This window comes from Crotalus tigris, unplaced genomic scaffold (genome assembly GCF_016545835.1).
Source record: "Crotalus tigris isolate CLP2741 ecotype Arizona unplaced genomic scaffold, ASM1654583v1 scf7180000017716.2861928, whole genome shotgun sequence".
In the NCBI taxonomy this organism is placed as follows: Eukaryota; Metazoa; Chordata; class Lepidosauria; order Squamata; family Viperidae; genus Crotalus; species Crotalus tigris.
Window position 1 is genome coordinate 2239327 of NW_024096587.1, and position 23286 is coordinate 2262612.

A 23286-nucleotide genomic window follows, 5' to 3' on the forward strand; every position below is an offset into this window, starting at 1 on the left:
TGAGTACTAATTTATTGGAATATCACTAGGAAGCTATTGAGAATTGTTAACTGATTTCCATAAAATCAATATAAGATGTCTTGCTAATGCCAAGTGAAAAACAACTCGAAGCATATGCTGAAGGGTTTTTTGAGGGGGGGGATGTTTCAAACTTAGAATAATCTTTTAAGAATTAAGCTCGTGGCAATAAATAATTGGATTCTTTTATAAAGTTCCAAGTAAAATTCTGTATTAAAATATTAACTGAGGTTCTAGCCTTTGATCTGATTTAGTAATAGGAAGTGCAGATCCTCAAAAACCTGCTTCATTACACTATCCAGTTTGGCAGGATAGTTTTTTTTTTTTTTAATCCAGCATTTTAAAAAGAAAAATCAAAAAATATTTATCAACCTCTCAGGCAAACATTGATTATGTGTTTTTAAATAGGTGTAGAGTCTTAGCGATTGCATAGATTTTCTCTCTGATGTTTTCTTCCCAATCTGGCCCTTTAGATCTTCAGGCAAAAATAGATTGTGCTTAATTTTAAAAGGTACAAAAACATAGAGAACCATTTCCAGTGTTCTTTCCATTTTAAAAAGATTGTGCACTTATAGCAGTTCTGGGCTGCCCTTGTTTCAGGGCTTCAATTCAGCAGAACTTAACAACAATAACAAACAAACAAAAAATGAAAACTCCAAAACATAAACCAATAAGCAACAATAAAATAATAAAAGGGCTCTAACCTATCAGGGCTAGAGACCTGGGGCAGCAACCACTCTTGACAGCCTTTATAGAGGCCAGAAGGATTGAAGCTGATTGTGTGGCAAATTAAAGATACCCCACCGAAGCCTCAAAAACCAATCATTTTCCAAAATAGCAAGGCATTTCCTCAAGCATGCATCCCTGCTCTGCATCCCCACCCCCAACGTGAGGCTTCTTCCTGAATCTTGTGTCTCAAAGGAAGCCTCCACAAAGGGGCAACAGAAGCTCTGATGATAATCTGCGCCTGGACAGGAAAAAAAAAAGTCTCTGGTGTCAGAGAGATGCTTGGAGCTGGGGACAGGCTTGTTGCATTGGTGGACAAAGGGAGGGAGAGATACTCATAGTAGGTCACCACTAGCCAGATGGTATTCACTAAATTGTACTTGATCCTGATCCCCCAAGAAAGCAACTGTTTTTCTTCCTCATTTCCTGACAGTTGCAAGAAGTGCCTTGGCTTTGCTATCAAGGCAGCTTACAAGAGAAGAAAGAAAGTCTCATAGATGTGTTGCACTGGGAATTACAATACCCCCACCTCGCCCTGTAGCAGGTGGCCTGGTATATGGATATCTTACTGCTTCTTCCTACTTCATCCGGAATTCCAATGGATGCTTCCCTAGCAGCAAAGTCAAGAGAGACCCCCAGCATGTCCAGCACCCCAAGTAGGCCCAAAATTGCAGTATTTCCTGGGTGAGGAACTGCCATTGGCAAGTAAAGCTCTTTTCAGCAAGGTGAAAGATAAAGGAGCTTTGCTGCTCTACCAGTGTCCTTGCTTTTTTGCATAGCTCAATGGATTACTACAGTAGTCTTGTTTTTTTTTTAAGGAGCGGTCTAGTGATGTTTTACAAGACAACAGTTTCAAAATTTCTGATCAAATGTTAGCATGGCAGCTGCCTCTGGAGAAAGCAGATATTGAGTGTCTTCTGCAACTATGAAGGAGACTGCACAGGGACTGGAGGAGATGGAACATTCCCACAAGAGACTAAAGTAGACCATCAGAACTAGTTAACCCTTGGCCAGCCATGTCATCACCAACATTGTTCCACATTGTGGTCCCCGGCAAAGATTGCATCAGGAGAAGAGGGAAAATACTACTTTATAAGTGGAAGAAATAAATATGACTTCAAGCTGCCCCAGATGTGGACTGGAGATGAAGATAACATTGTGAGGTGGTGTCAGTTACCATACTGTGTTCAGGCCATGTTTAGAGACGTAGATGGTTGTTCATGATGTGCTAAGACATTTGTCTGGTGTGTGTGGACCAAAATCAGTGTGAATGTAAAACTACATGGACTTAAAGATGCTCAACAAACTGAGCCTATCAACATCTTTGTTCATTCCCAAAGAGTGAAATGTTCTCACAATACCCGACAGTTTGGATACTCTAGAATTGGGATGTCGAATGCTGACAGGAACTCAGCTTAAGTGAACATAAGAAATGGTGAGAAGTCAGGAGGGATGCTCATTTGATATTTTAATGGTGCAAATGTATACACAATGTGGGAAATTTTCCCTTTCATTTATTCAGGTATTTCAGTATGTTGTTTTCCCATTTCAGTTATTTGGATACTCTTAGTGATGCTAGTCTGTGACCATAATAAAAAAAGTTATTGGTTGATTTGATATTCTTATGCCCCCCCCTTCCCTTTGTTTTAAAAAAATAGGCTTTTCTTTTCTGGCATTCAGGTAGTCTTGCTTTTCAGATATGCTGCCCTCAGGGGGATTATGTCAGCAATCCATCGACTTGTTCGCTGTTTGGCTTCTTCCCAGGAGTAGTGAGGAGTATAGTTAAAATCCTTTTGTGCTTTCTTGTAAGAAAAACTGAATGGGGTGTTGAGCAGGACTACAAGGGAACGATTAATAGTAGGAACGTATCTCAAGAAAGGTTTGAGCAAGAAGCTCACAATCTCCAGGAACAGAGCATAATAATAAAAAAGTGTAATGGGCATCACAGGTTTGGGTTCAACACCAAAGCCCAACTCCTTTGTCAGCTCATAATTGAAGTCGGAATAGCTTGTGTGGGGAGAATCATCCGAGATATAGTAGAAACGCCCTCGGATCAGTTTCACTTTTGTTGGGTTTCTCATGGCTTTAGCCACTTGAATATGAGCCCAAGCAATATTTCCCACATAGACAGGATTTACAATCGCCTCTTTCCTAGACAGCCTCAAAAATACATTATTGTTCAGGATGCTTTCATCGAGGTGACCCAGAAGGAAAGGACTACCTTCTCCATAGATGTACATGGGCCTCAAAGCACATGTTACAAAACTATTGCCCCCCTTGAGGGGCAACCTGTCCAGCTCCAGGACACATTTCTCTGCCTCTCTTTTAGTTTCAGCATAGGGTGGGCCTTGGGTAATCTGATATATGGTGTCTTCATCACCGTCAGAGATGGGATCCCCTCTGTTGTTTGGCCCTGTCACCTCAAGGCTGCTGGTATAAATAAAATACTGGACATCATTGCGGAGGCAAGTCTCCAGCAGCAACTGTGTACCTTCAGAAAAAGGGAAATGTTAGCAACATTACAAAGGCTGAGGTGGGTGCTATTCCCCCAGGAGAATATCATCTTATAAGTTGATGCCAAAAAGGCCTCTGAGCCTGTTTGTCAGAACTGCCACCTTCCCAGGGGTAGCAACCTTGGCTCTTTTTTGACTCGTGGACTTCAACTCCCAGAATTCCTGAGCCAGCATGGCTCAGCTTGGAAACCTCTCCATTTCTCCTCAGCATGGCTGGCTCAGGAATTCTGGGAATTGAAGTCCACGAGTCAAAAAAGAGCCAAGGTTGCCTACCCCTGGTCTAGACTCTACCATTCTCAACAAATGGAGGTAAGGATCTTTTTACTTAGAAGCCCAAGTTGAGGAAGATCTGATACTGTTGATTTTGCAAGAATTGTTAGAAAACACTTCTCATTGTGGATTAATGTGAGCTAAGGTTCCCCAGAAGACCTTTCATAGCCCCAGATCTACAGTGAAATATTTAAAGGAGGCTTTTACAGTATATTTTCCCTCTGTTTCTTAGTGTCCTCCTCCTTACTGTATGTCTGAAGGACTTCACTGAATATCCCTCTCCCCAACCTCAATCAAATATATATTGGAAGCTTTAGAATCTTTTAAATGAAGACAGCAGGTATTTCCCTAGAACAGTGCTGTTTCAGATAGGTTGCCTATAACTTAATCTACTCATTTTCCATTATTATTTCTCTTTTAACCTAGGAATGAATGCCATCTTCTTTATTGGAACAAAAGCTGCATTTCTGATTTTGTTTCAGATGAAATGGTGTTTTAAAAATTACTGCTTTGATTTTACTGACATAACCACATTGATGGCAATCTGTTTCGAAATAAGCCAATGAAGAAACTAACGTTTTCCTTCACTCATTACAAACAGTTATGAATTTCCATGTTTCTAGGAAATGTCAAATGTGGCTTATCTCTGTGATAAGAAAGGCCTTGGCATTTATACTGGTAGCACATAATTCTACATAAGGCGCAGATACCAGGACTGTGGACCATCTCATATGTCCTGTTAAATATTTTAGGACTTATGATCACCGCCTTAGGTTATTTATAAAAAATAATTAAAAAGGATTAAAGCAAACAAAGATATAAGTAAAATAATAAGCAATAAACAATCTGATTCCTGACTAGGATTATTCATGACTTGAAAGATTGGAAATATTTTTTCTATAAAATGCAAAATGGATCTTGATTTGACCATGTACTAGGATTAGCTAATTCTGTATGTGTGTGTCTAAGTCAGGATTAAGTCCTGATGACTGCCTGGACTATTCTCTGTGGGTTTTTTGGCAATATTTTCAGAACTGTTTGACATTGCTTGAGCAAATGAATGGCCCAAGGTCATCTAGCTAACTTCATGCCTAAGACTAGAATTCACTATCTCTGGATTTCCGGCCTGGTTATATTATATAGTTGATTTTTAAAAAGAAAGCCCCCCCCATCTCTGTCTCTGTCTCTTATCTCTGTCTCCGTCTGTGTGTGTGTGTGTGTGTGTGTGTGTGTGTGTGAGAGAGAGAGAGAGAGAGAGAGAGAGAGAGAGAATAACATTGAGAATGTTTGGGTTTCTTTGTGTGTTTGGACACACATATACACATATAGTCCTCATTTACAACAGTTCATTTAGTGACCATTCAAAGTTACACCAGCACTGAAAAAGGTGATTTATGACTGTTTTTCACAGTTACGACCTTTGTAGCATCCCCGTGATCATATAATCAAAATTCAGATGCTTGGCAACTGGTTCACATTTATGACTTACAGTGTCCCAGGGTTATGTGATCACTTTTTGCAACCTTCTGACAAGTAGTCAGAGGGGGAGCCAGGTTCACTTAACAACTAGGTTACTAACTTATCAACTGCAGTGATTCACCTAATAACTGTGGCAAGAAATGTCGTAAAATGGTACAAAACTCACTTAAAAATGTCTCACTTAACAACAGAAATTTTGGGCTCAATGGTGGTGGTAGGTCGAGGACTACCAGTATATACAGAGAAAGGGAGAAGGGTTGACTTTGCTGTAGTGGCTAAGGCATCAGGTTAGAAACTGGGACACAGAGAGTTCTAGTCCTGCCTTAGGTACAAAGCCAGATGGGTGAACGTGGGCTAGTAGTCACTTTCAGCTCTAGAAAGGAGGCAAGGACAAGCCATTTCTGAAAAACCTTTGCAAGAAAACTGCAGGGATTTGTCCAGGGAGAATGGAATAAAATACATGCTGCCTGCTTTGTGAGATTTGTGTGGGATCAGTTTAAAGTTACTTGTTCTAGGTTTCTTATAGAATAAAGGATGTGCATGGGGTTACATGATCTCTATCGTTTTGCCATGTGAGACATTTAAGAAAGGTATTTTCCTCCCAGACAACTTTGTAGGGTTTGTGCATATCCATGTGTGCATGTAATATCTTGCAGAACTTTTCTTCTTAAGCAGATACTTACCCACACAGAGAGAACAACCTCAACTACAACAGAAGGAGGCCAGACGCTCCCCATGAAGAGAGACCCCCCCTCACTGTTATTCCTAATAAGAATGGGAGCAGCCCATTCACCACCTGCCAGTGAGTGGCTCACCTCTCTCTGTGCAGTCTGGAGAGCATTTGAAATTTATTTGCAAGTGCCCCCCTCTCTGGCTTGGCATCGAAAGCCACCCCACCTGACCCCTGACATTGACATCCCAGAGGGTCTGTCGATCGATGAGCCCCCGGGTGTCAATGATGGCGGCTGCATGGATGACAAGCGAGACTCCTTGGACTGCTGTTTGAAGAAGCGCCACATCCCGGATGTCCCCTTGTATGACTGTCAAAAGGGTGTTACTTTTCACTTCTGGAAGAAGAAAATCACCCAATAAAGCAACGACCTGTATTTACCTTCCTTTTCTTCACTTTAAAGCAAGCAATGCAGACCATCCTTATAGCTGGGGAGAGAAGTAAGCTCTCCTCCCTATCCTCCCCCCCTCCACCATGCTGCTGAGTTTTATTTCTCATTAGCCATCTAGTCAGATAACACAGAAAAACAAAGAGCAGCAATGGACAACCCCAGCTTAGTTGCCATTTAGCTATCTTTGCCTTTGTCCTGAAAAAAAAAAAAACAATTTTCTTCAATGCCCTTGAAAGACAAACCCTGACAAGTCTCCAATGAACTGTGGCTCTCCATCTTATCTGAAGAGAAGCCGCTACTTAGAAGATATCTGTGGCTCCATGCACAAGGACAGACTCAGTGGTAGCCAAGGAGCTTCAGGGCAAAGGACGTGTGTTCCAAAATAAGGTGTCTCTTTATCTTAGCACATTGACTGGACTTTGGAACAAGTAGCAGGATTTAAAGGATCTAAGGCAGTGTTTCTCAACCTTGACAATTTTAAGGCATGTGGACTTCAACTCCCAGAATTCCACGGCCAGCATTGCTGGCTGTGGAATTCTGGGAGTTGAAGTCCACATGTCTTAAAATTGTCAAGGTTGAGAAACACTGATCTAAGGACCATAGGAAGAATTGAGCCTCTTTTTTTATTAAAAAAGGTCAGAGAAAGAGACCTTGGGCCAAGCTAGGACCTATGGAAACTTGTCGATGGCAGTGTTGAGGCTTTTCCTCCAGAACCATTACAGCTGCAACCTGAGGAACAAAATCAGTTGAACTCGCTGAGCAAACAAACTATCTTACAACCCAGGCAGTTGATAGTCTTGAATATCTTCATTAATTCTATGAGGAAGCGTGCATTAAACTGAGCTGTTCTGTCAATAGCATAATGTATACAATGCATATTCTGTGCTTTTAAAAACATTAGTTATATTACAATTTATTGCATAAATGATTGCACTGACTGCATAAAATACCCCATTTACATTTTCTGAAAAATTTCTTAGAAATGAACAAGAATAAATAAAGACTATGTCTTATTTAGTCGCATTTATAAAAATATTAAGTTCTGTAAAGCCCCAGTGGATTTACATTATGTCCATAGTTGTCCTAGCCTCAATAATATATTGCAGTGAGCTTCCAGTAGGCAGCGGCGATGATGGCGGCTACGTCGTAGCCGTCCTCCTGGGATGGCGTCAGATCCGCGGAGCGCAGCGCTCACCAGCTGGCCCGCGGTTCGGAATCCCCTTCCCGGGCAAAGGGAAGGGGCAGAGACTGCAGGAGTAGAGGTTGAACCTCCGAACCCCTTCTGGATTTTTTCTTTGAGGGGGGAGACGGAGCGCTCCCTCGGAGCTCCTGCCTATCTCCGCCTCCCAGCTGTTTTTGCTTCTGCGGAAGCAAAAGGAAACGTCGCTTCCACCTCCGCGGTTAAAGAGTTTCGGTGAGTTACTTTTGAAGTGGACAGGGCGGTTTAAAGGATGTTTTTTTAGAGTTTAGTATTTTACTTTTCTTTTTTAGTTAATCTTGGTCTTTTTTCCCTTTGTTCCTTTTTGCTGGTACGGAGAGAGCAATTAAGATGGCGTTTTGAAAGTGCTCGTTTTTTTTTCTTTTCTCTTTGTTCTTATTTCTTAGGAAGGAAACGGACTTAAATCATTGTTTTTGACTTTCTCTTTCTACTTTCCTTTTTTTCTCTTTTTGAGTGAGCTTTGGACTTCTTTTTTATTTCTCTTTTGGAATTTTAAGGATTACAGTATTTTTGTTTTTTCTTAATTATTATTTCCCTTTTTTTTGGAAAGAAGGAAAGAGATAATTTTGTTTTGAAAAATGGCTTCAAAGAGACAACCGCCTTCTATACTATCCAAGGTGGTTTCCTCTCCCACAACTTTAACTGTGCAACAACAACTTAAACCTGTACCACCAGTTCAGCCCCCACCCTCCCCTCCTTTGCCAGGCCTGTCTGCACAAGAGATTAAAGACATAATGGGAAATGTTGTATCCCAAATTAGGGATGAAATGAAGCAGCTTGTTGTACAGATCAAATCTGAAAGTAAAGAGGAAATGAAGGAAATGAAGGAGTTATTAGAGGATAATAATACCATTTTGAGACAAGATATAGTTACAGCCCTATCAGGCCTGGCTTCCGTCGTGGTGAAGTTGGACTCGAGGGTGGAGGAAGTTGCAGATAAAGTTGATTTTTTTGAGGATAAATTTCAAGATATGGAAAGGAAGATGGAGATTTCACAAGAGGATATTCTTATGTCCCAGTATAGAGAAATGGAATATGCTCTGAGAATCAGAGGTTTGAAGGAGGACATGAATCAAGATTTGACAGAGATGGTACTTAATGACCTAGCTGTAGCTTTGAATATGGATAAAGATGAATTACGCAGAGAAGTGGAAAAAGTTTATAGAGTTAATTCTTGGATTGCAAAGCAGAAGAATTTGCCTAGAGATGTGGTGATTTATTTTACAAAGAGATCCTTGCGTAATGAAGTCATACAAGCTTTTTATAAAAAGAGATTCCAGATTGCTGCCCAAGATGTTATTATTTTAAAGGAAATTCCATCTAAAATTTTAAGAAACAGGAAAGACTTTGCTTTTTTAGCCAATGAGCTTAAAGCAAGATTGATGCCATTCAGATGGGAGATTCCGATGGGTATCACTCTGAGCCATGCGGGGATGCGTTATAGGTTGAATACGGTTGCTAAAGCTAAAGAGTTTTATAATACGGTCCTGGGTGCAGGCTCAGCGTCATCTGCTCAGAAACCCTTGAGTGGTAAAGAGTTGGAACAGCAATCTGAAGCATTAGGTCTGATCACTGCTGGGAAGTTACAGCTGGAATGGCAACATCAAACAGAGGTTAAAGAGCAGAGGATGACCCGTGCAGCACATAGACGCAAGGAAAAGGAGCAACAAAAGAAAGAAATTAAAGAATCTTCTTTGGAAAGTGCCTCATTGCCAGTGGGAGGAGCAAGACCCAAGAGTTCTGCAACACATACAGCAATGGCAGATCTTCAGGCAGTCTTCTCCAGGCTCCTGGTTAAGGGAGATGGCAAAGTTTCTGACCTGGAATGTTAACGGTCTTAATTCCCCTCAGAAAAGAAAGAAAATCTTTCACTACTTAAAGCAACATAATAACGATGTTATTTGCTTGCAGGAAACTCATATTTTACTTAAGGATCAAAAATATTTAGCTAATGCCCGTCTGGGATCTCATTTTGTATCTTCTGCTCCTGGGAAGAAAGGGGGAGTGGTTATTTTTTTTTTTTTTTATTGAAATTTTTCAAAAGTTTTACAAATAAGAATCCACCCCCCCCCAACCACCCCACCCCCCCCCCCGACTTCCCAGAACTGAATATAGGATTATTTAACAAATATTTTAAAAATAACATTTGCAATTTATAAAATAATTAATAATAATAATAAAAATCACAGTAATAATATATATAATAATAATATACATAACATAAACTTTAAAATGAATAATATATACTAAAAAAGAAGAAAAAAAAATAAAAAAAAGAGAGAGAGAGAAAGAAGAAAGAAAAAAGTAGACGAAGAATAAAGCATATATATATATAAAAAAAATATATATATATGAATAATAATACATAAAAAATGTATATATATATAAAAAAAAAAAGAAGAAAGAAGGAAAGAAAAAACAATCATTACAAATTATAAAAAGGCTAAATAATATTTTTCCATATCCAAATTATATTGTATAAAATTTATCCATTTTTCCCATACCGCAAAAAATTTTTCTTGAGATTGCTCCTTTAAGAAAGCCGAAATCTTTGCCATTTCTGCCAAATACGAAACTTTATGAAACCATTCTTGTAAAGTAGGCAAAGATTCCTTCTTCCAATATTGTCCTATTAACAACCTAGCGGCTGTAATCAAATTTAACATCAATATAACCTCCTTAGCATCACAGTCAATAACAATACCTAGTAAAAATAATTGCGGAGTAAATTTTACCCTCCTTTTAAAAATTCTTTGAATATTCCACCATATCTTAATCCAAAAAGCTTTTATATGCTTACACGTCCACCAAATATGGTAATAAGTAGCATCCAAATATCCACATCTCCAGCATTTCGGCTGTAGATTAGGGTACATAATGGACATTTTCTTTGGGTCAAGGTGCCATCTATAAAACATCTTATAAAAATTCTCTCTTAAATTTTGCGCTTGTGTGAATTTAACATTTCTTATCCAAATAAGTTCCCAAGTATCCATTGAAATCGTTTCACCAATATTCTGTGCCCATTTAATCATACAATCTTTAACTAGTTCAAGTTCTGAATCTAATTCCACTAAAACCCCATAAACTCTCTTAATATGGGTTGGCCTTTGATCTCTTACTTGTTTTAAAAAAATTCCATCTTCTCTAAGCCAGCCCATTTTACAATCCATCTTCCATCTATCCACTATTTGTCTATATTGGAACCATGAATAAGTTAAATTTTCATGTGTTAATTCTTCCAAAGATTTTAACTGCCAGTCTTGGCCATCCCATCTTAGTAACTGTACGTAAGAGACCTTATCCATATTTACCCCTTTCCTTAAGGGGGGGGGGAGTGGTTATTTATGTTAAGCAAAACTTACCAGTTTGTCTGGTAGAATCAGACCCCCAAGGAAGATATGTAATGATTGAACTTGGTTTATATAGTAAGAAAATACTTATAGTGGGACTTTACGCACCAAACCAACAACAGGAACAATTTTACAGACTGTTACATCAGAAAATAATCTCGCTGGATTATAGATCCGTGATATTAATGGGCGATTGGAATGGTGTCTTAGACACACAAAGGGACAAGAAAGGTTCTTCTCCCCTTTTTAAACAGGCTAAATTACCTAAAGCCTTTTTTGATATGAAAGAAGACTGGGAATTGAGAGACTATTGGCGGGAACGTAATCAAGAGGAGAGAGACTTCACCTTTTTTTCAGATAGACATAAATCCTTTTCAAGAATTGATTTTTTTTTATTACAACGGATTTATATAATAAGGTAAAGAATGTAAAGATTTTTCCTAGGTCGTTGACGGATCATAGTCCAGTCTGGATGGAGCTGATTCAAGAAAAAGAGGAGAGAAGATCCTGGAGGGTGAACGAGAATTTATTTAGACAAGAAAAGAATGTTCAAAAGTTAAAGGAGTGTTTAAAGGATTATTTTGCTTTGAATATGTACAAGGGGACATCAATGTCAATGGTATGGGATGCAGGTAAAGCATTTATGCGTGGGATTTTGATAAAAATGAATAATTTTCATAGACAAAAGCAGACTCAGAAACGTAAAGAATTGGAAGATGAGATTAAATTAAAAGAAAAGGCTTTGATTTTAACTCCTTTAGATGAAAAGATTAAAGAATCTATAAAGTTGCTAAGAACACAATTTAATATGTTGATGGCAGATCAATCTGCAACTAATTTATTGTTCATGAAACAAAATACATTTTGTAATGCCAATAAACCAGGGAGGTGATTGGCTTACCAATTAAGAAAGAAACAGAGACAGAGAATAATAGATAAAATAAATTATAAGGGTAAATTAGTGTACCAGAAGGAATTGATTAAGAAATCTTTTTTAGATTACTATCAAAAACTATATAAATCTAGTAATGTACTAACTCTTCCAATAATTTTAACTGCCAATTATGTCCATCCCATCTGAGTAATTGTGTATAAGACACCATTTTAACACCTCTCCTTATACCCTCTATCGCATGCCAAGGTATAGCCCATAGTGGTATTTTAAAATCACTTTTATAATATTTTCTCCAAACCCTAAGTAAAGAAATTCTTATAATATGAGATTTAAAAACCCAATCCACTTTCTTATTAAATATTAAATAGGCATGCCAACCGAAAAGTAAATCCCATCCCTCCAGGTGGAGTATCTCCAAATTTGTTAAATTTACCCAATCACTAATTAATGTTAAAACCACCGCATCGTGGTATAATTTTAAATTCGGTACCTTGAGTCCACCTCTCTCACGGGAGTCTTGCATGATTTTAAACTTTACCCTTGGTTTTTTCCCTGCCCAAATAAATTTATTAATACTTTTCTGCCATTCATTTAAATTAATCTCATTCTTCAAAATTGGTAACATTTGAAACAAAAAGAGAAACTTGGGTAGGACATTCATTTTGATCACTGCGATTCTTCCCATGAGAGATAGCTGCAACTTCTCCCAATTTCTCAAGTCTTTCTGTGTCCTAACCCACAACTTTTCATAATTGTTCTTAAACAATTTTGCATTAGAAACAGATGAAGTAACCCCCAAGTATTTTACCTTATTAACGATTTCAAAACCAGTCAAATTAGCCAAAATTTGTTTGTCCCGAGTAGTCATATTTTTAGGTAATATCTTATTAACATTGATCTTGAAACCCGAAACCAATCCATATTGGTAAATCAGCTGTAATAACATTACTACAGAATAAATAGGTTGAGACAAAGTAACCACCAAGTCATCTGCAAAAGCTCTCAACTTATATTCTTTTTTGTTAACTTCTATTCCTTTTATTTCCTGCGACCCTCGAATCTTGATCAACAAAATTTCCAATGTTAAAACAAACAATAACGGCGACAGTGGACATCCCTGTCTAGTACCTTTCTCTATTGTAAAAACCTCTGACAAACCCCCATTGACAATAAGTTGTGCCGTTTGTTTTTGATATATCGCAGTGATATATATATATTCTTGGTTTCAATATAGACAATTAGCAAATAGATGGAAGTTGGATCGTAAGGTGGGTTTTCTTAGAGAAGATGAAAATCTTTTTAAGCAAGTAAAGGATCAAAGACAAACCCATATTAAGAGAATTTATGGGGTTCTAGTGGCACTGGATTCAGAATCAGAATTAATTAAAGATTGTATGATTAAATGGGCGCAGAATTTTGGTGAACCAGTTCCACTGGATATCTGGGAATTATCTGGGTGAGGAATGTTAAATTTACACAAGCTCAGAATTTAAGGGAGAATTTTTATAAAATGTTTTATAGATGGCACCTTGATCCACAAAAAATGTCTCTCATGTATCCTGACCTACAGCCTAAATGTTGGAGATGTGGTTGTTTGGATGCCACCTATTATCATATTTGGTGGTCGTGTAAAAATATAAAAGCTTTTTGGATTAAGATATGGTGGAATGTTCAGAGAATCTTTAGAAAGAGGGTAAAATTTACTCCACAATTATTTTTGTTAGGTATAGTTACTGATTGTGATGCAAAGGAGGTTATATTGATGTTGAATCTGATCACAGCCGCAAGGTTGTTAGTAGGACAATACTGGAAGAAGGAATCTTTGCCCACCTTGCAGGAGTGGTTTTTTAAAGTATCTTACCTGGCGGAAATGGCAAAGATTTCGGCTTTCTTAAAAGAACAATCGCAAGAGAATTTTTTTGCTATTTGGGACAAATGGATAAAGTTTATACAATTTAAATTGGATATAAAAAAATATTATTTAGCTTTTTTATAACATATATATATATATATATATATATATTCTATTGTTAATCTTTCTTTTTTCTTTTTTTTCTTTTTATACAATTTTTTTAATTTTTTTTTAATTAAGCCTATATTCTGCTCTGGGAAGCTCCGGGGGGGGAGGGTCTGGGTGGTTTGGGGAGGGTGGGGGGAGGGTTGTTTTGGTTTGTTTAATTCTGTGTTTTTTTTTTGTTGCTCTACTGTTGTTTTCTGTTTTTTGTAAAAACTTTTAAAAATTTTTCAAAAAAAAAATAATATATTGCAGTAAATATAATAATAATAATAATAATTATTATTATTATTATTAATAATAATGTTGGAAGGAACCTTGGAGGTCATCTAGTCCAACCCCAGCATTCTGTTTAGAAAATAAATTTCAAAAATATAAATATTTTTGCATTCCATTTTAGACATGGATCTACCTGTCACTACTGATTTACACAGTTGCTCAGGCCTGTGGTGACTTATTTCTGGATGCAAGGCAGAAGTTTGCCAAGATCCTTTCAGCTTTCTTTTAGTTCTATCCCTGCGAAGTGATAGCTTCCTATCAAACTACAGACAGTTGCTGAAGTCAGAAATACCAATGAGACTCTTTTGAATGTTTACTAATTAACTGACGGAGCCTGGAGTCCTTACACCAAAAGAATAAGGTTTTGCCAGGAGTGGGAATTAAAAAAGGAAAACAAACCCATTTACAGTAGTTAACAACAAGGTGCCTTCAGGAATATGAAAGCTGAGCAGGAGCTGTGTAAATCTATATGCCCAAATATATTCCTATTTTTAATTGTTGTATACTACTTTAAATACATAATGCTTACTTTTAAGCCTTTTTTCTATCAACAGTGCAAACAATATCTGATTTTCATTTTTTTTTGTTAATCTGGATTTCTGCACGAGCTTATGCATTCCACTATTTTGGGCATCACAGAGATCTATTCTTTCTTTAAAGCTAATCTTCTAATCCAATTTGCATGTGTGCACACATGCTATGTATCGTTCCTTCCAACTAAAATTGAAATGTCATGAAAAATATCCTAGATATTGTTGACAGACCTCTTAGCAGAAATGTTATATAGACATGTTAATAATAAATGCTAATTACCTAATTTAAACAATTTAGTCTGGCCAATGTTGAAGGAAGGAGAGTGCTGAGCTTATACTTTGTCAGACTTGAGGCTCAGCAGATAAAATGCTCCTCCACCGAAGCATTTTCTAACATGTCAAGGAAAAGGGTATTAATCTAGTTTGTTGTCCAACATTCTGTGTATTTAAAAAATTGGAGACAAGGTTTCCGTTATGTGACCCTTCACCAGCAGTCTGAAATGGCTTGGTTGAGACACTGAAGTGCCACCTGAGCACAGTGGAGTCCTCTAACATGAGGAACTTCTACAGTGTGGATTTACATATTTCTTCCTGGGCATCCAAATTACTCTCTCCTTTCAGCTACCTTACTTACTCTCAAAATCCTGGAGTGCTTCAGCGCTGACGGTTTTGTCCAAGACTCTGACTTCAGCCAAACTCTCCTTTTCTGTCAGCAGCAGGCAAACAATCCTTCGACCCAGGAATCCACCAGCACCAGTCACAAGGCACCTCATTCCTCCCAAGGACATGATGATGAGCAAGGAGATGCTGCAAGGGCTGCTGTTCCTCCTGAAACAAAAGAGAAAAAGAGACAGAGGAGAAGAATACAGCAGCAAGTTATTAGGAAAAAGGGGGAGGTTTCAACTAGCAAGCCTTGGCAAAGTGGGAGTATCTTCATATTCAAGGCTATCTGCTTCTATCTCTTCCTTCTGCCTACTGCTGCTGAGTTTTTGAGATGAAACACAAGAGCACTCTAATCTCTAAATGTTACTAAACTGCACAGTCTTTGGCCTCTAAGGCTTGAGATGGCACTTGAGGGCTCTTGGCCTTTGCAGGTTGCCTTCCTGACCCCCTTCTACCTGGTAGCTAGTGAAGTCTCTCCATACCATAGATATACTCTCTTCTCTGCCAATTTGGATCATGTATTTCCACAGAGAGATTTCTGCTTGAAATGGTCCAGGACTGGAAAAACTTGTAATCCTTTTATCTTGCAGAATATCTAAATTGATCCAACATATTTGAAATGCTGTAGTTATGTAAAGATAGTCAGAAAGAGTAAAGGTGAAATTAGCCTGTGCAGGACAAATCCTCCCACACAAACATTACAAATGAAACCCTGCAGAGAATGAGAACATTCAGCATCTTTTCAGATGCAGAAAAGCTTGCATCTCAGGAGTGAAATAGTCCTCTGGAGCAATTAATTTCTGAATTATTGATAATATGACTCAAGATAAGATTCTTGGAAATAATCACTACTTTGTAATCCCACTCATAATAATAATAATGATAAAGTTGGAATGGACCTTGGAGGTCATCTAGTCCGACCCCCTGCTCAGGCAGGAAACCCTATACCATTTCGGACAAATGGCTGTCCAGTCGCTTCTTAAAAACTTCCAGTGTTGGAGCATTCACAGCTTCTAGAGGCAGGTTGTTCCATTGGTTAATTATTCTAACTGTCAGGAAGTTTCTCCTCAGTTCTAGGTTGCTTCTCTCCTTGATTAGTTTCCATCCGTTGCTTCTTGTCCTGCCCTCAGGCGCTTTGGAGAATAGCTTGACTCCCTCTTCTTTGTGGCAGCCCTTGAGATATTGGAACAGTGTATCATGTCCCCCCTCGTCCTTCTCTTTGTTAAACTAGACATACCCAATTCCAGCAACCATTCCTCATATATATGTTTTAGCCTCCATCCCCTAATCATCTTTGTTACTCTTCTCTGCACTCTCTCTAGAGTCTCACCATCTTTTTTACATCGTGTGACCAAAACATCAGTATAGTATTTCTTTTCTATCTAATCATTCTGGTTGCCTCATCTTATATCCTGTTACAGTCCTTATTTAAATTTGTTTCTCCCATAAAGTTCGAAGTGTTCTTGCTGGTTAAGATTTTCTCAGCAGTTATTTACATTTTAAGATTTAAATCCATTTTTCCCATACAAACCATCTCAACACTTTTACATTTCTTAAAGAATAGGTAAAAACAGTAAAGAAAAGGAAAAGAGAGCAAGAGTAAAGAAATATAAAAAGTAAAATACTACTTAAAACATATATTCCTCCTGCTAATATATATTCATCCCCCAAATTTCTTATTCTTTTTAATCATAATTAAAAATATATTTAATCTTTAAATATTCCATTTAATGTGCCTAGTCATCTAATCCTTTAACTCAGTGGTTCTCAACCTTTTTAATGCCGCGACCCCCAACCGGTCGTAAGTCGAGGACTTTCCCTGCCCGGGAGCGCCACGCATGCATGGTGCCACCCCCTGCGCCGGCTGAGGCGTAGCTGGCAAGGGGCAGCGACGGCGCAGGGCGACCACTGGCTGGGCCACCAGCTGGCCCAGCCCAAGGGGGGTAAGGCACCCACCAGGCCCCACGTGTGCCAGTAACCCTCCCTGCACCCGCTGGCCTCCCACCTCCCACCCTGGCCTTCTTTTACTTACATTTTTAGTAGTTGCTCAGCAGGGAGGGGTGGAAACTTCCAGACAGCTCGCCTTCGCTGCAGACAACTTGCAGTACCGTTTGCAGAATGGAACTTTTGGCGGACTCAGCAGGGCAGAGACAGCCTGGACAATTCCTATTGGCTTTTGAAAGCCAATAGAATTAGACTCTATTCAAGAGAGTCTATTCTATTGGCTTTCAAAAACCAATAGAATAAAAGGGAGTAGCACAGCTAAGAAAAAGGGGAAAAAATGGCGGACTGCGTTGTTTGGCGACCCCCGTGAAATGGTCATTTGACCCCAAATAGGGTCCCGACCTACAGGTTGAGAATCGCTGCTTTAACTCTTATTCAAAACATTTTTTTCTTTTTTATACATTATAATTTCCCTAAATTCAGACACATTTAATTATCTAAAACATTTCCTTCATCTAGGCCAGTGATGGTGAACCTTTTAGAGACTGAGTGTCCAAACTGCAACCCAAAACCCACTTATGTATTGTTGAGTGCCGTGTGAGTGTGGCCCATTGGGTGGGCGTGGCCCATTGGGTAGGCGTGGCTGCAGTGGTAATGCCAGACTGGGTGGGACTAAAAAGTTCAATCAATCAATTCCAACTTTGTGAGATCTTTTTTTCCCGCGAGAAGTCGAAATTGATTGATTGAACCCTCTTTTTTTTGCACACGGCAGCAGAGGCTAAAGTGAAAAGGTTTTGTAAAACCCAGCTGAAGGCCTAGGACTGGGGCGATGGCGCGCATGCCCTCAGAGAGGGCTCTGCATGCCACCTGTGGCACGCGTGCCATAGGTTCGCCACCACGGATCTAGGCCATTTCATCAGTATTATATTACTTATATCAAGAAATAAAATAAAAAGGGGGGGGGAAGCATATAGTATTATTTAAAGAATTCATCTCTCTTAGAATGACATATGTATTCAGAATCTTTTCTATTTCTTTAACCATATTCAAACAAATGTTTCTTTTTAAAATATTATTTCTAGTAGATCCCATCATCTATTTTCTTAATTTTCACTTTGATCTTTTTCCTTTGACCAGTATCTTTCTTGATCAATGTGTTTTGCTGAATCAAAACGTTTTTCCATATATTCATGACTGTTGCTGTAGGTATAAGAAGTAAATTGAATAAAGTGTTTTTATGTGAGGCTTTTGCCTTTCCATGTTTCTTGAAAATGTTTTTCTCTTTCTCCTTCTTTGCTTCTCTTATCACTTCCTTTCTCTCTGATGTTTTCAATATCTCTACATTCCATTTTATCCAATCTGTTTTTTTTGTCCTCAGATTTATTTTGTAATCTTAAGGGATGAGTTGTTTTTTCCATTTCTTGTAAATTTTTCCCCATTAGGATTAAATCATGTTTTCTTGCTTTGTTAAGTTATGTCTTTGAGTCTCTATTTTCAATTTTATGTCCACTTATTTGTTTTGTCTGCTCTTTCTCAGTTGTTGTTTCCTGGAAAATTTTTGTTGTAAAGTTAACTTAGCGATAGATTGATTTGTATTTTCAAAGTTATTTTGGATTTCTTTGTGATTTGAACTCAGTGTTTTTTGAATTAATTGCAGTATACTATATATCTCCTCCTGAGAGGTATTTATGTTTTCTTGGTGTGTTCTCTTCTTCTTATCTGCAAATAGCTTTAGAGTCCTGGTTAAATAGATATTTGTAATCCAAAGAGTTCAAAAAGTTTTTTCTAAAGTTTATAATTTTCTCTTTGTCTGCAGCCCAGATTGTTGTCTTTTTTTGTCACAGCTGTTCTTTACTATTAAAGCTTTGAAAGTCACAAACACAGAGTAGTTTTTCCCAGGTTTTGGCAAGTTCTCTATGGAAATCATAGCTGTCATAATCTTCATTCACCACTAGGTGTCAACATCTATTTAGTTTTCAATACGAACAATGATCTTTAAAATGAGAGTCTTAACCATTCAACAATCTTAAACTTGTCCAAAGTTAAATTTTAGCTTTCAAATTTATAAATTTATTTCACTACCATATATTTTGATCCTCCATAGAAATTTTAATTCACCACTTCCGTTAGTATAAGGATGGGGCAGAAGTACCCCTCCTTCACTTTCAGAGGTATTTTGCTTCTTGGGGATCTTTTCCAGGAAATTAAGTGTAGAATAGAAAAGGGAAAATCAGATTTCAAGCACACTGTTTACTGTAGTGCTGGTTAGTTCTTTTGGACTCCGGTTGCAAGTAGCTTGGGCTGATCGATGAAATACAGCCTTTCTCCTATCAGGTTAGAAGGCTTTCCCCAAGATGAACGGAACGACCGCCATCATTCCAGAATCGCCAGGGCATCCTTCTTTCTTTGCCGCCTCTCTGGAGCGGCTTGGACCCATTCGGGTCTCCAGGCAGGATGAAAATTGACTGTGGAGGTGCGGCAGTCCGCAAGCCTGCAACCAGGCACTTACCACAGGACTGGAAGTCTCAGACCCAGCAACACCTTCACAAGCATGGGAAAGGACTCCATTATCAGCTCCTTTCCCACAGCAGATTTAACACCTGGGGATTGGCCCATTCAAACTGATCAAATGAATTATTGGGATGGGGTTATGCTTGGGACTCTTTTAACCTATTGATCTGAGTGGGAAACCCTCAGATACTGCCTATCATGCCTGCTATCAGCTTCTCCTAATAAAAGTTCCTTTGGGAAGGAAACTGTTCCAAGAGTCCTGCTTTCTTGGGATGAGGTTTTGAAGTGGGCCCTGACATTAGGCAGGATCTGCAGTAATAGTCAACCCAGAAGGAAGACCCTTGCCAGGGGGACTAAGCAAACAATGTCTGATATCGGAACGGAAAGGGAAGAACCTGCCATGGGAGGAGAGCTCTCCCACCAAGAGAGCCCAGCCGATACAGTTCTCAATTCTCGAGCTCATCGGAGGAGGTAGTTGTCATGGAACACTGCCACAAGTCCAGGTGGTCAATAGATGTTGGGAAAAAGGAGGACAGGGAGAAGAGATCCAGGAAAATGATGCTCAGATATGGCAGTCACCAACTGGGCTGGAAAGTCTAGATGGAGAGGTCGCTTCGCAATAGTGAAAACGAGGAAGACCGACCGCCCCATTCCATCCGGTTCCTGGGGGAAGTTATTGACATGTTGAGAGTTGTCTTTGATTCCATGAAGGAGGAGAAAGCTGACCCATGCTGAAGAACTGCCAACCCAGGTTCAGCCAAAGGAACAGATGAAGGGGGGGAACCATCAGTCCCAAGCCCTTCCACCAGCACCAAAGAAGCAGCATCTGTCATTACAGCTGCTGCCACCCCCCGATGAGCCACACCAGCCAACAGAGATGGCCACCGACACAGGCGAAAGAAGGGGCATTGGTCCATCTGAAAGTTCCCGCCACTAGGAGTGAAGTATTGTGGGGAGCCGCACCGACTGGGGTTTTTCCTGACCCAAGTGTTGAACTATATGAAGGAATATGGCTATGACATACCCAGTGATCGTAGCTGAATACGGATTGTGCAAGCAGCTCTGGATAGCACCGTAACAGACTGGGTGGTGGATCTCCATGATACCGATGCCCCAGAACTGCAGAATTTCAATCAATTCATGGCATCCTTGAGACGCAGATTTGAAGACCCCTTGGCCAATTGAAAAGCACAGGAGTGCATCAAAACTGTCATGCAACTACCCGTAGCAGAATATACCCAAGAATTCCGAGCCCTGGCCAGCAAGCTGAACTGTCCGGAAGATATCTTGATCAGGCATTTCAATGATGGCCTGAACTATGACCTGTATGATGCCTGCATCCCTCAAGGAGACCCAGACCAACTCCAAGACAGATACATCCTAGCCGAGGAAACAGAGATTGATCAAGCCAGAAGACAATGACATGGAGAGAGATTGCCAACAGAGCCACCCCGAGAACCAACGAAGCAAGCACCAACCACCCCGAGGGCAACAGGATGTTTCAAATACGGAAAGGAAGGGCACCACACCATCGAGTGCCACTCACAGACTCCCATCCAGAAGCCTGACTGAGTCCCAGCTGGGAAGCCTGGGAAGACCCCAATGAAACCAAAGGAGACAGCCATGAAAAGCTTGGAGGTTGTTGTGAGCTCAATCAAAACAGGGAAAGGGAACTCTGACACCACCGGGAGAGCCACCCAACTCGTCAGATGACAACTTGGAAGGTGAACCCCTGGTAAGTGGACCCATAGTGCCCCCTCACCAGGACTTTAGAACTGTTTAGCCCCGAAATGCCTGAGAGGGTTGCACTCAGAGCACTAATAGACTCCGGCTGCACCCGTTGCCTCATAAGCCCAACTTTAGTAGAGAATTTAGGAATTCCAGTGAGGAGGCTGAAGAAACTGATCTCATCTAGTCAATTAGATGGGTCCATTGCAGGGGGTCACCGGCTACTCTTGCCACATTACCCGTCCAACTCACCATAGGCAATCATGTAGAGACTATAACGTTTGTAGTGACCCCTGGCATGGAATGCCCCCTTATCCTGGGATGGCATGGCTAACTAACCAAGTGAAACCCACGGGTGGACTGGAGGATGGGAGAACTCAGATTCCCAGACAGAGAGGCAGTAAGAACCCCGACTCACCCCCAAAATGGGGGAAGCCCCTCCAAGAGCGCAGCAGCAGTGGGGGAAAGATAGTTACAAGACATACCAGAGGAATACCGGGACCTAGCTGAAGTATTTAGTGAGGAGAAATCTGATGAACTGCCCCCCCACTGACCCATGGACTGTTCCATTGAGATCCACCCAGGGGCAAAATTACCCAAGCCAAAACTGTAGTCCATGAACCCACGGGAGCTAGAGTAGATGCAAAAGTTCATAGACAAAAAACTGGAAAGGGGTTTCATCCAGCCGGCAAAGCCCAAGACCACAGCCCCCATGTTATTTCGAGAAAAGAAAGATGGGACTCTTTGCCTCTGCATGGACTATAGATCTCTGAACGCAGTGAATGAGAGTAACCTATACTCCCTCCCTCTTGTGAAGGACATGCTAGCACACTTATCAAAAGGAATTTTTTTTTCAAAACTGGACTTGAGGGAGGCGAATTACAGTATTAGAATTAAAGAGGGAGATGAGTGGAAAAACACTTTCAATTGCCCCTTAGGGTGTTACCAGTTCAGGGTTCTACCCTTTGGCCTTCAAGGGGCACCTGCAGTATTTATGCAATTAATAAATGACGTGCTCCGAGAGCACCTGTAGAAAGGGGTGCTTGTTTACCTGGACAGTATCCTGATATTCACTGAAACAAAAGAAGAACATGTGAAATTAGTCAGAACTGTGCTGAAAAAACTTCAGGCAGCTCACCTGTATGCTAAATTGTCCTTATGAATTTCATAAGGAAAAAATTGACTACCTGGAGCATCGCATCTCGCCAAGTGGCATAGAGATGGACCCTGAGAAAATCCGAGCTGTACTAGAATGGTGTGATGACCCAGGGCACAGCACAGAGGCAAAACAGTCAGCTGGCAGTTCAAACCGCCCTTTATTTGCTCCAATTTTCCCTAAATGCTCCCATGTTTCTGGCAAGCCGCAGAATAAAGTAAGACACACACACACATCTTCAGCAGCCTCTGGCTGCAAGTAGTTTCACAAGTTTTTAACTCTTCAGGCAGGGAAAATTCCCAGGAACAAGCTGTCCTCCTTCAAGTTTCAACTCACACAAGTTAGATTAGAAGAGTAATTTACTCAAGGCCACGTAGATAACAAGGAAAGAAACATATATTCAAAATCTAACGAGCTTGCCTGAGCAGTTTCAGAAGAGAAGCCAAAATTCAATCCAAGGTCTTTCAACACCAAATCAAGTTTCTCAGCCAGTCCAATGGTCAGAGTTTCAGGGTCTCCAAGCAGAAATCATAACACAGAACAAGAGATCAGAGAGTTGTTTCCAAGATCAGCAATGGTACACAAAACTCCAAGCATTCAGCGTTTGTTCCTGACAAGTGCCCCTCCCCACAGCATCTCCTTAAGTCTCAGTCTCCAGATGTGCCTTGTGGAGAGGGGCAGGGTGCTCTCCTCCCAAGTAGTTGAGCCTGCCTGCGTTGTTCCCTCCTTCTCTCCATTCTCCATGCCCTAGGATCATAAGGGGGTGACACTTGCTCATCACCTGAGCTCTGTCTCTCATGTTCATCCTGTCCCAATCTTGAAAGGCCCCGGCCTGCTCTTCCCACATTCCTCTGAAGCCACAGA

The 23286-nt window shown here is 40.0% G+C and overlaps 1 protein-coding gene across 1 annotated transcript; it reads right to left on the bottom strand.

Moving 5' to 3' along the window:
• Positions 1-2194: 2194 nt before the first annotated feature.
• LOC120306125 (3 beta-hydroxysteroid dehydrogenase/Delta 5-->4-isomerase-like) lies at positions 2195-15281 on the bottom strand. Its single transcript, XM_039338806.1, has 3 exons — positions 15055-15281; positions 5909-6073; positions 2195-3235 (listed from the first exon to the last, which is right to left on the bottom strand). The coding sequence occupies exons 1-3, from the start codon at positions 15206-15208 to the stop codon at positions 2421-2423; spliced, it is 1134 nt and encodes a 377-aa protein (XP_039194740.1). The 5' UTR covers positions 15209-15281; the 3' UTR covers positions 2195-2420.
• Positions 15282-23286: the final 8005 nt, after the last annotated feature.

What these genes read in the sequence shown, in the direction of transcription:
- LOC120306125 (XM_039338806.1), bottom strand. Translation starts at nt 15,208, where the DNA reads ATGTCCTTGGGAGGAATGAGGTGCCTTGTGACTGGTGCTGGTGGATTC. An exon ending in AGCACTCCAGGATTTTGAGA is followed by an intron (nt 6,074 to 15,054) that starts GTAAGTAAGGTA and finishes TTCTTCTTCCAG; the next exon opens with AAGTGAAAAGTAACACCCTT. An exon ending in CTGGGATGTCAATGTCAGGG is followed by an intron (nt 3,236 to 5,908) that starts GTCAGGTGGGGT and finishes CTTTTTCTGAAG; the next exon opens with GTACACAGTTGCTGCTGGAG.